This window comes from Phaseolus vulgaris, chromosome 8 (assembly GCF_051622355.1).
Source record: "Phaseolus vulgaris cultivar YP4 chromosome 8, ASM5162235v1, whole genome shotgun sequence".
NCBI classification, from domain to species: Eukaryota; Viridiplantae; Streptophyta; class Magnoliopsida; order Fabales; family Fabaceae; genus Phaseolus; species Phaseolus vulgaris.
The window spans coordinates 11,508,807-11,522,958 of NC_143505.1; the positions used below are offsets into that span (position 1 = coordinate 11,508,807).

The window sequence follows — 14,152 nt, forward strand, 5'->3', positions numbered from 1 at the left end:
GTGCCTTGGAAACTGTACTGCCAGATTATTAACACAGAAAATGTGGAGAGGTCTACCACTCCAAGAAAGTAAAAGAAAATAGTCTCAGAACATATTATCTGTAATTATTCTTAATGTCTCAGTCTATACAATAAGACTTAGCTTAAGGAAATACAGTTCCTAGTGCTTGGTTTATACAGAAAAGAATTAAGATGGCATGTGAAAAAGCCAAAACTTTTTTCTGATTAAATAGTAGGATTCTAGATTGAAGAGAAAATGTATATATAGTTCCATATATCTGCATAACATGGTGAACTAGCATTCATGGAAAATTAGGAATGAACCATGCTGCTGGTTCTAGCTACTGCATACAGTGCATGAAGTTGAAAGAAACTATATGAAGCCAGTAGAATAGAGAATGAGAATCTGAGAATTGAAATACCTATAAATCTTGAAATAGGGAATCCTTTGAGAAGCAGAACATATATAGTTCTGAAAGCTAATCCTTCCTTGGTTAACATTCTTGGCTACAGACATCTCAGATCCTTACAGTTACTGGGACAAGTTAAGGTCAGTGCTTGAGTTGAGGGTCTTACAACTTTAGGCTCCAAATCAAATACTATATGAGAGGTATCTGCATAAAACAACAATAAGCTCTTGAGAAATTATATATACCACTCTTATAAAGGAAAGAGAGAGATTAGGAGAAAAGAAAGAAAAGTTTTGATAGAAAGAAAATGAACACTGTAGTTTAACAATGGATAGATAGTTAAGTTCTTTTGAATATATTTTTATCTTGTTGGACTTCTCTGTGAATAGAAAATACTTTAATGAAGGAAACAAAATTCATGTCTCCAGAAGAATTACTATAAAAGTATCATGCTAACAAAAAAAATGGACAGAAATGCTGTTATAAAAAGTATTAAATATTAATAATTAATATAACTGAAAAAATGTCTTCTTAGCCTTACAATAGTTTTATAACATTAAGTTTAGAAATACACCTAATCTCTTTCACTCTTCCAAAACCCAAGAAATAGTTATGTCAATTAAGTTTTGTACCTGAATTAATTGTAAGAACGAATTAAATTTATATATTTTTTACTATAGTTACTTTTAAACTAATAATTTCCTATCATGGAAAAACAAGTTATCAAGGTTTAACTTAGTTTTTTGAGACATAAAAGTGTATATAATAATAATAATAATAAAATAAAATAAAATAAAAAATAGACCAAGAGCCAGAAAACATATATTTCATGAGAAATTTGACAAGTTCCTGATGGAAGTACATATTTTGTTCTGATGCTATATATAGTTCCAATATGAAATTTATGAAGGAGATTAATTTAGACGCATATGTCTGAATAGATTAAAATTAATATTTTTTAATATTAAAACAAATGAAATGAAGTTCGCACCTACTTATATATTATGAAAGACTCTAATATCTGGTTAATGTGGAATCTTCAACACCATCCTCACGCTGAAACTGTGAACTCGTGCGTGAGAATATATATTATGGGTGGTCCGGATGGCACGATAGGTCCAACACAAACACTCGTTAGAGAAATGACTCTGATACAATATTAAGAAGTTGACTTTAAGTCTAACTCAACCTCATAAAACCGACACCCACAGTATACTTTATTATAAATGGGCAACAAGTTTTAAGTGAGAGATGTATGGAATAACAATCACTCAAAAAAAAAATCCATTACTGTATAATTTTAATAATTTGAAAATTATTGTAAAAAATGTTTATACAAGTCAACAAACTTCTACACGGATTTCTTATTAGACATTTAATATTTCAATTTTATTTTATTATATAAAAAAAAAAAACTTGTCTGGTCAACCCTAACAACTTAAAAAAGATTAAGATATTTGAACATTTTTTATGATGGTATAATTACCTTTCCTATAAAGATAGAAAAATAATAATAATCCAATGACATTAATTTGGGGGTTATAATTAGCTTAAAACAAATAATTACATTTCCACTAGCCAAAATGGAAGTCGAGTTAATAGACAAAACATTGGGTTACGAGCCCTTTCTTTTGCATCACTTACTTTCTTTATCTCTTATCTTCTCCACCTTATAGCAACATGCTGAGATGTTTTTCTCATGCTTTTTGACTTTTGCGGCAAACTCGGTGATAATGGAGCTTTACAAACTGTATAGAAAAGTGAGAAAGCATAAATCTCAGACTTGGTAATTGAAATCAGATCATTTTTATTCTTTCAATATATCTCTCCTACTGGGACAATCCAATAATCTTATGTGTTTAGCAACAATCATTAGCTTCTAATAATTTCTGTTTACCCCATGGGATTTGAGCTTGCTAGGGTTTAAAGTGCCTTCTGTTTTGGACTTCACATACTTTTGCATTGTTAGCTAGCTTCACCTCACAAACTTCACCTTCATTCCTTCCTTTTATTTTTTGCATGTCCCTTTTGTATACCCTTCTTCAATTATGATCATTGCCTATCTTTCTTATGCCTATCATTTTGTGATGAAACTTATATATGAGAAAAAGTTGTATAAAGAATATTTTCTAATAACTAAATAAACTTAAGTTTAACTCAACCTTATAAAATTTGCGGCCTATCAACTAAAATCAACAATTTTTTTAAGATAAATTATAAATAATTCTGATAATATATTAGAAAGTAAATTTTAAGTATAACTCCACCTTATAAGATTAGCTTATGTGATGAGGTTTGTATCCATTTATATACAATAAAATGTCTTAATCTTTAATTGATATGATTTTCTGCACTAATTTTTTTATCAGCAAATAATAAATTAAAATTAATGGAAAACTTCATAAGTGTCTCAACCCTTATACAAGAACCATCAACCACGTGTAGCTATGAACCACATGTGGATCAAGGTAACCAAAATAGAAGATATATTCAGAAAAATGAGCATGTAAGAATTTTCTGCACTAATTAAATTTATGAATTAACATATATAGATTTTTATTCTTATTTCATAAATAAAGTATTGAGATTAAGTGTGATGCATAAAAAAAATCAATGAAAATATATAATTAGATTGTTCATTAGGAGAAAAATTATATATGTCAAGGAACCAACCAAGCTAGAGTTACACTTTCGTCAAATGTGTTCCCAGATTTTTTATATATTAAATAAAAATCTTTAAATTATTATAAAAAAAATATTATTTATACTTAGGCAGGAATGTGAGTAGCTTAAATGTGTAAGAAAAACAATAAGTTTTGATAGTTGAAAGGAGTCGATTCCGAAGTATATAATCAATTGAGATTTAAAAAAAAAAACACTAAAACTTTAAATAAAAAATCTTGAAAATAACTAACAATGTGAAAATTCAAACATATTTAAAAAATAAACATTAAAGTGATGATGAAAATATATGTGAGAAGAGATTAGACCATATAATACATTGTTTATCAAATTACAATTCTTCATCAAATTCTTGTTTTTTTTGTGTACTTGAAAACAAAATTCCTATATGCTTTGGTCATCATCTATTTTCTTATTTATTTCTTTTGTAAGTTAGTCCTGGTAACTTTGACAAGTTCGGTCACTTCCAAGTTATAAACCCAAGATAGAAAAAGCTACCCAAACTAGTAAATTATTATAAATGAACAAGAATTATTGTAACATATTCGATTACCTTTTAAGTTGTGGTACCAACTTGTTGGTTTTCTTTACTCAGAGTGTAAATATTTATAAAAAATAGTTGATTAATTTATGATAATTAAAACAAACGATAGCATATAAAATATGCTAACACTTAATACGTAGAACTAAGATTTTCACTGCAAATAAATGAAGATCCCATTAGGTAGGATGTTAATTGTTATTTTGTTAGTATAAGAGAATAATTGTTCATATTGAAAGCATGTCTCTATCTCAATTGGGATACACTTAACATTGAATCATACGGAAAGTAATTAATGAAAATTCTCTATTCATAAAATTCACATTCCATAATCCTTAACTAGTCTTTTTAAACTTTTTTTCTTCGTCTTCTTATTTATCTCTTCAAAAGACTTTTTCCAATAATAGAGAACTTAATAGTGTATTTCTATATTCCCGAAGATGTTTCGATTTCAAAAACTTATATTATTTTATTGAGCTCTTACAACATTTTTCGTAGGAAAAGATCTACTTTAGATGAAAATACCAAACTCATTTCTATCAAAATATCACATATAAAGAAATTTGTCTAGTTCTTTATGATAGAGCAATGTTTTTTTACCACTACTTCGGAAGAACAATATGATACCATCGATATCCCTAAAGAACTCATCAAACACTAACAACTAGAAGGATTCTTTCATGTTTTATGGAGCAACCAAATTGGTTTTCTCTCTTCGTGAAAGAAGAGGTCTTCTCATTTTTACAAGAGTCTTTCTACTAGACACTAGTTATCTTCACTATGAGAATGTTATGATAGGATTCGTTTTAACCATGCTACATGCTAGGAGAGTAATTCTCACCATCTTTCCTCACTACAATGTTAGCCTAAGAGATCACATTATGATGGTGTTGGCTCCATTTTTGAATTGGTTCCTTGGAGAATTGAGATGTGGATTAGCGGAAGCTAATGGTTGGAACGAACAAGGATGGCTCCAATGGAGCTATGATTTCCTTGAAGGTGCATGAGAGGTATGGAGAGTGATTGGTTGGGTCATATCACTTGGAGAAGGTGAAGAAGAGGATTAAGGTGTCTATCCTAGAGAGGCTAGACAAGAGAGTGAGAAAGCATGCAATCTTGGCAGCAATTCACTCATATATTAATCTTGAATTTCCATGAGCCAAACACCTCTTTATATAGCCTAGAGGTCCGGCCATTCAATACAAAAATAAGTGGGAAAATTCAAATGTAATGGGTTTGAAAATGGCGCCTAAATGTAGTCAGATTGCAAGCATGACCTAGGTGTGCTTCATGTGACTAATTTAGGTCTAAGAAGTAAAATTCCTATTCTACTTTTGACAAGAAAATAAATTTCACTCTACAATTCTACACTAGATTTATGGCAATTTTAAACATGTATAGGAGGGTTTCTCTGCCATCAGTAGTAGCAGAGTCTCAGTCTTCTTGTATCTTTCTTGCCATGGACCTAGTAGATGGGCCTGATCTTGACCTTCTTCCATCACACTATCTCTCAAAGGCTAAAAGTCTAGGTTCAGATAATTTGAGCACATCAAGTAGTTGAAGTTTTGTCTGCCATATTCCATCACTTATTTACAAACTCCAAGATCATGCCATTAATCTCTCTATACCAACCACCAATGATGGAACATTATTTTCTCTAGCCAACCACCAATGATGAAAAATTATTTGCTCTAGCCAACCACCAAGAAGAAACTCTTTCAATTGTTCAATTTCCACTACAAGTAAATCATGAAACAGAAACCAATTTTAGAGACCAAAAATAATTAGTTGCTATAATGACTAAATTAGATATCATTTTAGAGACTAAAACACAAATTGGTTTCTAAATTAGTTTCTATTATTGTTAAATGGTTTCTAAATTGAAAAAAAAAATAGAATAACAAACTCATTATTTCCACTCATTTCTCACCTACTTTATTTCATTTTTGAAGAAAAAAAAATAACTTGTTCTTAACTCTCTTGATAATGAAATATTAGTTTCATATGATAATATAATATTTTTTATACATGAGTCAATATGTCACCCTTTTAATGTCTTTCTCTATAGTTTAGCAAAACAAAAACACTATATTAATACTAAAATTGTTTCAAACAAAATTAATAAAACAAAAAAATTCTAAAAAATGTAATATCTAACGTATTTCTTATGATCCCGAACTGTCATTATTGAGATTCCATGCTAGCATTCAACTAAATTGAGCTAAGTAAGATTACTATAAACAACAAAGTTAATTCACCAAAAAAATAAACAACAAAGTTATTTCTATAAATTTTTACCTTTAATAATTAAGTTAAAATAACTTGTGCAAATTAATTTGCATGGTCAATGGCGGGATATAACTGGATAGCTTTTATTTCTTAATTTGATAAAGCAATATCTTTTTCTAATTATAGTTATAAAATATGAAAAGAGCATATTTTTGGCAAATAATCTAGATTTAGACTTTTTTTTATAAAAGCTTTCATGTTAGACATCATTATACGATTTGACATATATGATATGCTGACACCTCAAGTAACAATAATCATTTGTCATCACATGAAAAAAAAGTATTATTAAAAAGAAAAAAGAAAAAAAATATGGGGTGACTAGACCAAAATTCATATGTTAACAAAAACGATACATATGTAGACTATACCTATTCATAAAGAATTCTAAGAACATACCAGATGGAAGCCTATTATACGAATAAATCCTAAATTAGCCAATTTATCAGCACACGCATTCCCTTCACGAAAAAATATGAGTACCATAAACCTGATTTTCCCACGGTAATTAAGACAAGTATTTCATCGATTACGAAACATTCACAAAACATTAGTCCTAGCAATAAACGCAACACAAACCAAGACAGACACTAGTAAGCCCCATTTTGAGCTTCTCCATAGCATGTATAACTTCATAAAACTTGGCAATCATAACAGTCTGAACTTCAAGAAACACAGAGAAACACCAATAAACTCCCCCATACTTCCATGGAAAATACCTCCATGAGTAGTGTTGAACCAAGTGGAGTTCAATGTTTTGAAGAATCCAAATCCTTTGAAGGATGATGAAGCCTCTGCTTTGCTTGATGCTGCTGTGCTGGTTTCAACCTTGTTCTGGGGTAGTTCAATGTTGTAATCAACACTTAGATTAAATCTCAAAGCAATTAGCATCTCAATTTTAACAAAGCAAAATGATTTTCAAACTAAGTTGAAACAACCGATTGTTTTGTCGAAACAACCGATTGTTTACACTTAGGTGTTTTGAGAAAGTTTGAAAACTGTTTTTGAATGGTGTATTTTGTTAAGTAACAAAACAACCGATTGATTCGATGAAACAATCGATTGTTTGTTTTAAAACCATAACAGAAAAACTGTTTTCTTTGACTGAGCTTTAAATGCTTTAACTGAATACGCTCCAGTCATTAAATGCTTTGACCAATCTATTTTAAATGCAATTAAGAGTTTGTTAAGATTTGATAACAAACTATATTCTTAGATATATTCTGAAAAACAGTTTTGATATATTAAGAATCTTGAAACAAAGTTTTAAGAAGAAGAGTTTTTCAAAGTATTCTGAGATTGCTAAAGAGTTGAGAGATTGATCAAGGTGCTGAATAGGGATTCTACTTGTATTGATTTCAGATTTCCATCTGTAACAAGTGTAATCTTTGTAAACTGCTGAACAATTCGTTTGTGTGTGTTGCTGAGATTGGCTGTGTGTTCTTGAGGTGTTCAAGATCAGCAATCTTAGTGTTGGCCAAGGAGAGTGTGTTTCTTGAGGTGTTCAAGGTCATTCTCTTGGTTGTGGTGTAAGTGATCAAGTGGTGATTGCTTAGTGGATTTCCTCAGGGTTTCTGAGAAGACTGGATGTAGCTCTGGATTGGAGTGAACTAGTATAAACAACTGTGTACAATTTCTCTATCCCTATCTCTTTAATTCAGTTTGATATTTTGGAACTGGTATAAACAACCGATTGTTTCGTTAAAACAACCGATTGTTTTTCCAGCTTTGTGCTTTTTGCTGTTTGTTTTGGAAAAACTGAATTCTCAATCAAGATTCTTCTGAAGTATTTCCATTCTAAGCTTAAAAGTTTTCAAAAATCCTTCTTAAACAATTCACCCCCCCCCCCCTCTCGTTTAAGGCCATATATTCTAACAAGTAGCAATATCAAGATATCCCCTAGTATCCCATCAGTGTTAATTTTAACCCGATCTGGTGAAGGTAACTCCATCTAACTGGAAGAGGACGAAGAACTTTACCAGTATGAGTATTAATATCAAAAAACTTAATCACGTTGAAATCCAACATATCATTCTTCATTGCTTTAGACGAATTTCCCACTAGACAAGCTAAATCTTTAATTACTGAAATAGCCATAGAAACGCCAATCTTATCCTAAAATCTAACATGATTACTCATACGTCATATCATCCAAATAGAAAAAGTTATCATGACAAGCTTAATCAATTTAACCAAAGGACTACCATCACTCTTAATAAAAGAAAGAAAATCATCCATATTGAGAAATGAGAAGTAAGAAAAATTTGTCGAACCCAACTCCAAATATGCAAAGCATTAGAACATTCAAAAAAATAAATGTTGAATAGATTCTTCGTGCTTTTCACAAAGAGTACACATAAAACATACATGCAAACCTTTATTCTGAATATGTTGATTTGTAGAAAGTCGCACATGAAAAACTTTCGAGAGTACTAGAGTTTTGGAAGGCGAAATAGATGAAGACCAAATGAATTTACCCCACATCATAAAAAAAATAAAAATAAATAAATAAATAAATTTACCCCAATCACAGAAAACTCCTGGTTCCAAGAAAAAAGTCCTAGCCGATTTAAGAGTTAAACGACCAGACTCATCTAGAATCCAATTAGGAATATCATGTTCCTCCCTAACCATGATAAGATTAAAAAATTGAGGCATTTGCTATAAAGACAATGGAATATTCCAATCACAACCTGTCCAAAATTGAGAGACTGTATCTAGAATGCTAGCACCATCAGATGATCTTGCAATATTTGCTAAAGAAGTAGTAGAACACCATTTATCATTTCAGAAATTAATAAAAGTACTTTTACCAACAATCCAAGAAGTATTATAAAGTATAGTAGCATAAAACTGTTTAATTCCAAGCCAAAGAGATGAGGATTTATAAATTATTCTAAACTCGTATTTTGATTTAAGAACCTGGACTTTCAGGAGAAAAGACCAAGGTCTGTTTCTATAAGCAAAGTTCCAAACAAGCTTAAGAAGATATGCATTATTTTCATGACGAAGATTAATAATCTTCAAACCTTCATTCTCAATAAGAGAACAAATTGTATCCCAATTAACGGTAACTATGCTTTTTTCCAGAATATCACCAGTACAAATAAAATTTCGACACCACTGCTCAACTTGCTTAAGAAGTGAAACCGATCATTTCTACACATTAAAACTATAAGCTAGAAATTCAGTAATCATCATATTAACCAACTAAATCTGACCCATCATGCTAAGAAATTTACCTTTCCAATATGCTAGCTTCAGTTTGACTTTATCTGTCAAAGGTTGAAGAAATCGACACTTCAGAGCACTAACAAAGATAGGCACTCCTAAATGGCAAACAATCATGACTACAAGAAAGAATATGTTGAATTTTGGTGACAAATCTGGCATAATTATCCATGGTGAAAACACTACTCTTAGAATTATTAACATATTGACCAGAAAAATCATCATATGTTTTAAAAAAAATACTCAAGTTTCTAAGAGACTTATTATCCCCGTACAAAAAATAAATATGTCATCAACATATAAAATATGAGAGGGAGTGAGGTAACCTTGGAGACTAAGCATAAAAAATCTATAAAGATTGAGCAATTTTTATAAATATCCATTGGATTTTTATTTGATTATTCTCCATTCAATTAAACACTTTGAAATGAAAATAATACTACTTGTACATCATTTTTATTTTATTATATTGCTTCTTTGTTGACTAACAAAACAAGAAAACACACATTTTATCAGATACACCTCTTTTATTTCCCCAAAAAAAAAGGGTATAAGAATCACTCCTTTTGACTTCTGAGAGTTTAGAGTCCTTTTACCCAAACATCAAGGTTAAGTTTATCATCTATCTATGCTTAACGCTCCAGACATATGCAAAAGTTGACTTAATTTGGTTGTCCAAAAACACATAATGTCAATCCAAGTATGCCACGATAGTAAACTGTTTCTAATTTCTTATTTAAGTATTTGCACTTTGCTAGTTTAAGAGCCTACCTTGGATTGAAACTAGCATTCCCTTATCTCACCTTTTCTTCTTCATAACTCTTATTATATGCTACTGTTTATTGTAGACCAACCCATGTATTGTGCATCATTTCCCTTTTGAAATTATTTTAGGACAAGCACAAATTACGTACATTGATGGGTGCGTCTAAGAACCCAAAAAAAAAATGGTCCTAGCAATGATATTCAAATAAACAGAAACATTTAAAATATCCAATAAATTCTCAACTGTTCAAGCAAACAGAAGCCAGCAAAGACACATTTTTCATTGCATATAAGCAAAACCCTTGGTAAAGTAACCAGAATTGAACTGCATAGTGACAGATTCATAATAACATTTTTAAAAAGGGAACATAGGAGCTAAGCACCTTTCTCCATACTAAATAATCTCTACATCAAGGAAAGGCATATCAGCTTCAAGTGATGTTGCTGGTTGCAATAATATTCCTCTAGTTTTAAAGTTCCATAGCTTGAACACTGCAAAATTGTTCTTTTACAACACGAAGGCCCAGCCAACCCTACTGCATTCTTATTTCTAGTTACTTACAATTCTTAACTATGAAAAACAATTGAAGTTTGAAATTATAGTTTACACCAACATGGAAAGGACTAAAGATATCTCGGTAGAACAAAGCAAATGTAACGTTTGGCTGGGACCATGGTCTGTAGTGACTCACATGTAATAAAGTTTGATTAATTGATATCAAGGAAAAGTAAAAGCACTCGACCACGGCTATCGTGTTGTACTCAAAACTACAACTTATGATAAGCAGCAAAACCAGGTGGCACGAGCCCACCTTGCTACCACTTTTGCAGGAACGCATAACATGCCAAAAATTCAAGTTCAAATGCTCCCAAATTATAAGACCCCCAACCTCACACCACCAATCAGCCACCCTTTTGCAGCATAAAGACAGAAAAAGAAAACACGCCTAGTCCAAAGGCAAACAAAGCACAAATTTCACTGGCTCCATATATCCATCAGTCAAGCCTTTTTCTGGCAATAAACCAAAAACATAACACCATGAATAAAACCAATGTCATCAACACAACCACCATGGTATATATGTTTAAAAATTAAAATTCTTTTTATTATTAAGAGTAACTGAAGAAAGAACCATGATATTGACTGTAAAAAAGAAAGATGCAGCTGCAGCAGCTGCAGGTGCTGTTATACCAACCAAGTAACCAGTAACCAAGTAACCAACCATCAAGAATACATAGGCAGCATGTGTAGTTTTACACAAACAAATGCACCAAATGTAACTAACTAACTAATACCATCAAACCAAAGAACACCTTCAAGTTTTCAATACAGCCGGAGAACGCTCCTGGCAATAGAATGTGCCTGGTTCGACCTTCCTTTCCCGGACCCATTTCTCCGGCCGCCCAAGTAGAGCCTCAAGAGACCATTGTTATCGATGTTGTTTGGAGAGTATCTTGCACTCCGGTTCCTCTCCAACCCAACAAACTCATCCCTCCCTTTCCTTCCACCACCACCACCACCACCAAGCCCAAGCCCAAGCGCATTCCCCTGCACATCACTCTTCCTCATACTCACACTCCCAAACCCTCCACCACCTAAACCCTGCCCATTCCTCCAACTCACACTGCTATTACTCCTCATCATCTTCGGATTAAAACCACCACCTCTAACATCCCCATTTCTCTCCCCACCTCTATACTCCTGCCATGACTCAGAGAACGACCTCTCCACGCCATTCCCATTGGCGTTCCCATTCCCTCCACCATCCTCCTCCTTACTCCCTCTCCGGTGAATCAATCCCCATATACTCCACGCCTTGCTCCACCGGCTCGATGACTTCTTAGAAGCCCCTTTCTCACAACCATCATCCCTCAAAGAATTCGAATTCAAATTGGAGTCCCTCAAGGGATTGTGAACATAATCAGCAGAAGCAGCGGGAGTAACCTTAGCATTGGTAGTAGCACTGGCATTCGAAACACTCTTCAACTCATCCATTTCAGCAACAACAGCAGCAGCAGTCCTTCTAATGGAACTAGACCTATCAAGACTCTTCCTCCTCCGCGAGGAAGAGTCCGTATAATACTCCCTCGTCTGAGTAGAACCACCAGGGAAATCAGGATTAGCATTAACATTAGCATTATGATTAACACTAAGATTAAGATTTTGATTAAGATTAAGAGTGAGAGTCTCCTCATATTCAGGCTCCTCCACGGGAATGAGGGAATCGGTCCTGAGAACCTGAACCGGCGCCGGCACGTCTTCGATCATCGTAGGCATCCTCGGAGGAACCGCGAAAGTCGGCGCAGTCCTCGCCATTAAATAACCGTCCCAGGACGCGCGCGGCTCCTCGAAATCGAACGACATTCGCGCCGCGTCGAGCGAGAACCGTGGATCGGTGTCGCAGGACCGGCGGCCAAAGCCGTAGTCGGCGATCTCCGACTGCGTTTCGCGGAATTGGCGGGCGATGGGCTTCTCGACGGGGAGCAGAGTGCCGGAGCCTACAACGACGCCGTTTCGCTCACGCTTCTTCATCTTCTGCTTCTGCCTCCACTTCTGAAGCTTCTTGCTGAAGACCGAAGCCGCGGACCAGAAGCTTCCTTTCAGGTCGCGACCAGAGGTTTTCTTCGTTTGCGAGTCCAGATCCATGTGGTCCTTCATCGCCTTCAGAGCGTCTTCGTCTGCCACGTCAGCTTCTACGGGTTCGGGTACTGTTTCTGATTCCTCTTCTATGATTTCTGAAACTCTATTTTCTGCGTTAGCTTGTTGGGGTTGAGGGGATTCGGAAACTTTAATGTCGGTTACGTCGTGAACGACAATGTTATCTTCTTCGTCGTCGTCTTCCTCTTCGGACTCGAGGACGGGTTTCTGAACTACGGAGGACGAGGGGAGGTTGCGCGTTTCGACTTCGGCTTCCTGGTTGAACAGGGTGAAGAGGGTGCTGCGACCTCTCACGTCGCAGGATTTTCTCTGCGGTTCGAAGAAACCAGAAAGGGCTTCGTTTTTGGAGGCGGAGAATGACTTCGTGCGGCGGAGCTCCGGGAGAGAGGAGAGCGGAGGGCGGCGCGCGGCGACGGAGGAGCGGAAGATGGTCTTAAGGGCGGCAGCGGCGGCGGAGGAGCTCGGCGGCTTGCGCGCGGCGGCGGAAGAAGATGAGGAGTTGGGATCGAGCACGGCGAGACGCTCGCAGAGGCATGAAGGGCAGAAGCCGGTGAAGTTCTCCTGAGGGTGGCGGTCGCAGGAGGTGGAGGGGCGGTGGGGCTGGAGCTGCGGCGGCGGCGGTAGCGACGGAGGTGGCAAAGACGGCGGTGGGGGTTGAGTGGTAGTAGGATTCATGAATGGTAGTGTGAGATAGTAACGAGTGTGGTCATGTTACACTGGAATAACAAGAAAAAGGAGATGAAGAAGGAGTTAGGGCGTGTTTGTTTGTGAGTAAATAACTAACTCTGTGAGAGTGAAAAAAATGGAGTGAGGAATTGAGAGAAGGGTGTTCTGTGAGTGTTCTGTGTGACAGAGAAAGGAGCAAAGAGAAAGACAGAGAAAGAGAGAGAAGGAACTGTTTGGTTCCAACGGACACAGAGAAAGTGAAGTGCAGAGAGATAGAGAGGGAGTGAGTGAGGGAAATAAATATAAATATAAAATGAAAAACAAAAACGTATACTCTGCTTCCTATTAATTAATACAGTGATTTTTTTATTGTTTACTACATTACTCACGTTGTTATAGAAATATATTTATAAAATACAGTAATACAATTTTAGTTTACAAAATTCTAGATACGTTAGTTATATTATGTATTAAAAAATTTATTAATATTTAAATATTAATGTCATTAATATTTTATAATTAAATACTTCAAAATAAATTTAAGTCAAATATAACGATGATGAAAAAATATCTGGATCATCATCATGAGTTATTGTATGATGAAAAATATTAGTATTTTCGTTTTAGAATAATTATAATGGAATTGAAGCTAAAGTAAAATTTTTTAAAAAAATTGATAATTTCACATAAGATATTTCTTTAAATTAATTTTAATTCTAAAATGTTTATTATGGATGTGTACGAAGCATTGATTTTATATAGTATTTTAATCAGTTTTAGTTTTTCTATTTTCTTTAGGTGTTTGTTGATTGAATATATGAGTATTCTTATGTTTTTGCTGCATATGTTCAAGGAAGTAGCGCATTTATTATATAAGATATTCTTAAGAATGCCTCTAATATTATAATTC

The 14,152-nt window shown here is 34.1% G+C and overlaps 1 protein-coding gene across 1 annotated transcript; it reads right to left on the reverse strand.

Moving 5' to 3' along the window:
* Positions 1 to 10,997: 10,997 nt before the first annotated feature.
* LOC137826127 (protein OCTOPUS) lies at positions 10,998 to 13,559 on the reverse strand. The gene has a single exon (XM_068631985.2). The coding sequence runs from the start codon at positions 13,249 to 13,251 to the stop codon at positions 11,242 to 11,244; it is 2,010 nt and encodes a 669-aa protein (XP_068488086.1). The 5' UTR covers positions 13,252 to 13,559; the 3' UTR covers positions 10,998 to 11,241.
* Between the last annotated feature and the right edge of the window lie 593 nt (positions 13,560 to 14,152).

Bases quoted from the DNA above. Each gene is read 5' to 3' on its own strand.
- LOC137826127 (XM_068631985.2), bottom strand. From the start codon at position 13,251: ATGAATCCTACTACCACTCAACCCCCACCGCCGTCTTTGCCACCTCCG.